The 1,900-nt window shown below is 33.3% G+C and overlaps 1 protein-coding gene across 1 annotated transcript; it reads right to left on the reverse strand.

Annotated features, from left to right (window-relative positions):
* Positions 1 to 9: 9 nt before the first annotated feature.
* LOC113979227 (netrin receptor DCC-like) lies at positions 10 to 320 on the reverse strand (the record flags this gene model as incomplete). The annotated part of the gene is made up of 1 exon (XM_027706688.1): positions 10 to 320. A coding segment is annotated over one exon (311 nt), but the record flags the coding sequence as incomplete, so codon positions are not given.
* Between the last annotated feature and the right edge of the window lie 1,580 nt (positions 321 to 1,900).

Raw genomic sequence — 1,900 nt, forward strand, 5'->3', positions numbered from 1 at the left:
TTTACCCGCCACCAGCACTTTGGCCGCCCGGCTGACGACGGCTCCGAGTTTTTCCAAGGAAGCTTCGCACTGATAAATCCCCTCATCCGGTTTGTGGTGCCGGGAATGAACAACATTCCTGATCCAAAGGGATCCGTTGGGAAGCTGTTGGAGCCTCTCGTCGGATTCCGGGGGCAAAAAGACGGAATCTTTCTTCCAGCGGATCTTGGGAATTCCGAGGTCGGAGCGGGCGGAGCAGTGGAGGAGGACGGAGCCGCCGCGGAGGGCGACGGAATCCGAGGGTTCCGTCAGGAAGCGGAGGGAGGCGAAGGGTTGGGAAGCTGGAGAAGGGGAAAATTGGGATTAAGGAGGGAATTCCAGCAAAATTCAGATGAAATTCCTGCAGAAATTTCCCCAAAAATTCCCCAAAAATTCGTAAAAAAAATAAAAAAATTCCTACAAAAATTCCCCCAAAAAATTCCCAAAAATTTACCAAAAAATTCCCAACAATTTACCAAAAAATTCCCAAAAAATTTTCCCAAATATTCCAACAAAATTCCCACAGAAATTCTCACAAAATTTCCCAAAATATTCCCACAAAATTCCCAAAAATTCCCACAAAAATTAAAAAAAAAAATCGAAAAAAATTCCCCAAAAAATTCACAAAAAATTCACAAAAAATTCTCACAGAAATTAAAAAAAAGATTCCCCAAAAAATCCCAAAAAATTCACAAAAAATTCCCCAAAAATTCCCCAAAAAATTCCCCAAAAATTTACCAAAAATCCCCAAAAATTTCCTAAAAAATTCAAAAAAATTCCAAAAAAAATCCCCCAAAATCCCCAAAAAATTCCCTAAAAATTTCTCAAAAATATCATAAAAAATTCACAAAAAAATCACAAAAAATTCCCACAAAATTCCCCAAAAAATTCCCACAAAATTACCAAAAATTTCCCAAAAAATTCCCGAAAAATTCCCCAAAAATTCCCACAGAATTCCCACAAAATTCCTACAAAAATTCCAAAAAAATTCCCCAAAATTTCCCAAAAAATTCTCCAAAAAATTCCCAAAAATTTACCAAAAAGTTCCCCAAAAAATTCACAAAAATTTCCCAAAAAATTCCCAAAAAATTCTCACAAAAATTCCAACAAAAATTTACCAAAAATTTACAAAAAAAATCCCAAAAAATTCATTAAAAAAGTTCACAAAAAATTGCCAAAAAATTCCCACAAAAATTCCCACAAAATTCATAAAAAATTCTCACAGAAATTCCCAAAAATTTACCAAAAAATTCACAAAAAATTCATAAAAAAATCACAAAAAATTCCCCAAAAAATCATAAAATATTCCTACAAAATTCCCATAAAATTCTCACAATATTCCAAAAAAATTCCCACAAAATTCCCACAGAAATTCCCCCCAAAAATCCCCAAAAATTCACAAAAAATTGCCAAAAAATTCATTAAAAAATTCATTAAGAAATTCCTAAAAAATTCCCCAAAAAATTCCCCCCAAAATTCCCCAAAAATTCACAAAAAAATCACAAAAAATTCCAAAAAAAATCCCAAAAAATTCATTAAAAATTCCCCCAAAAATTCAAAAAAATTCTCACAAAAAATTCCAAAAAAATTCCCACAAAATTCCCACAGAAAATCCCACAAAAATTCCCAAAAATTCCCACAGAAATTCCCACAAAATTCCCACAGAATTCCCACAAAATTCCTACAAAAATTCCCAAAAAATTCCCCAAAATTTCCAAAAAAATTCTCCAAAAAATTCCCAAAAAGTTCCCCAAAAATTTCCCAAAAAATTCCCCAAAAATTCCCACAAAATTCCCAAAAATTTCCCAAAAAATTCCCACAAAATTCCTACAAAAATTCCCAAAAAATTCCCCAAAATTTCCCAAAAATTCCCACAGAAATT

Source organism: Neopelma chrysocephalum, unplaced genomic scaffold, assembly GCF_003984885.1.
Source record: "Neopelma chrysocephalum unplaced genomic scaffold, ASM398488v2 Primary Assembly neopelma1_63045, whole genome shotgun sequence".
In the NCBI taxonomy this organism is placed as follows: Eukaryota; Metazoa; Chordata; class Aves; order Passeriformes; family Pipridae; genus Neopelma; species Neopelma chrysocephalum.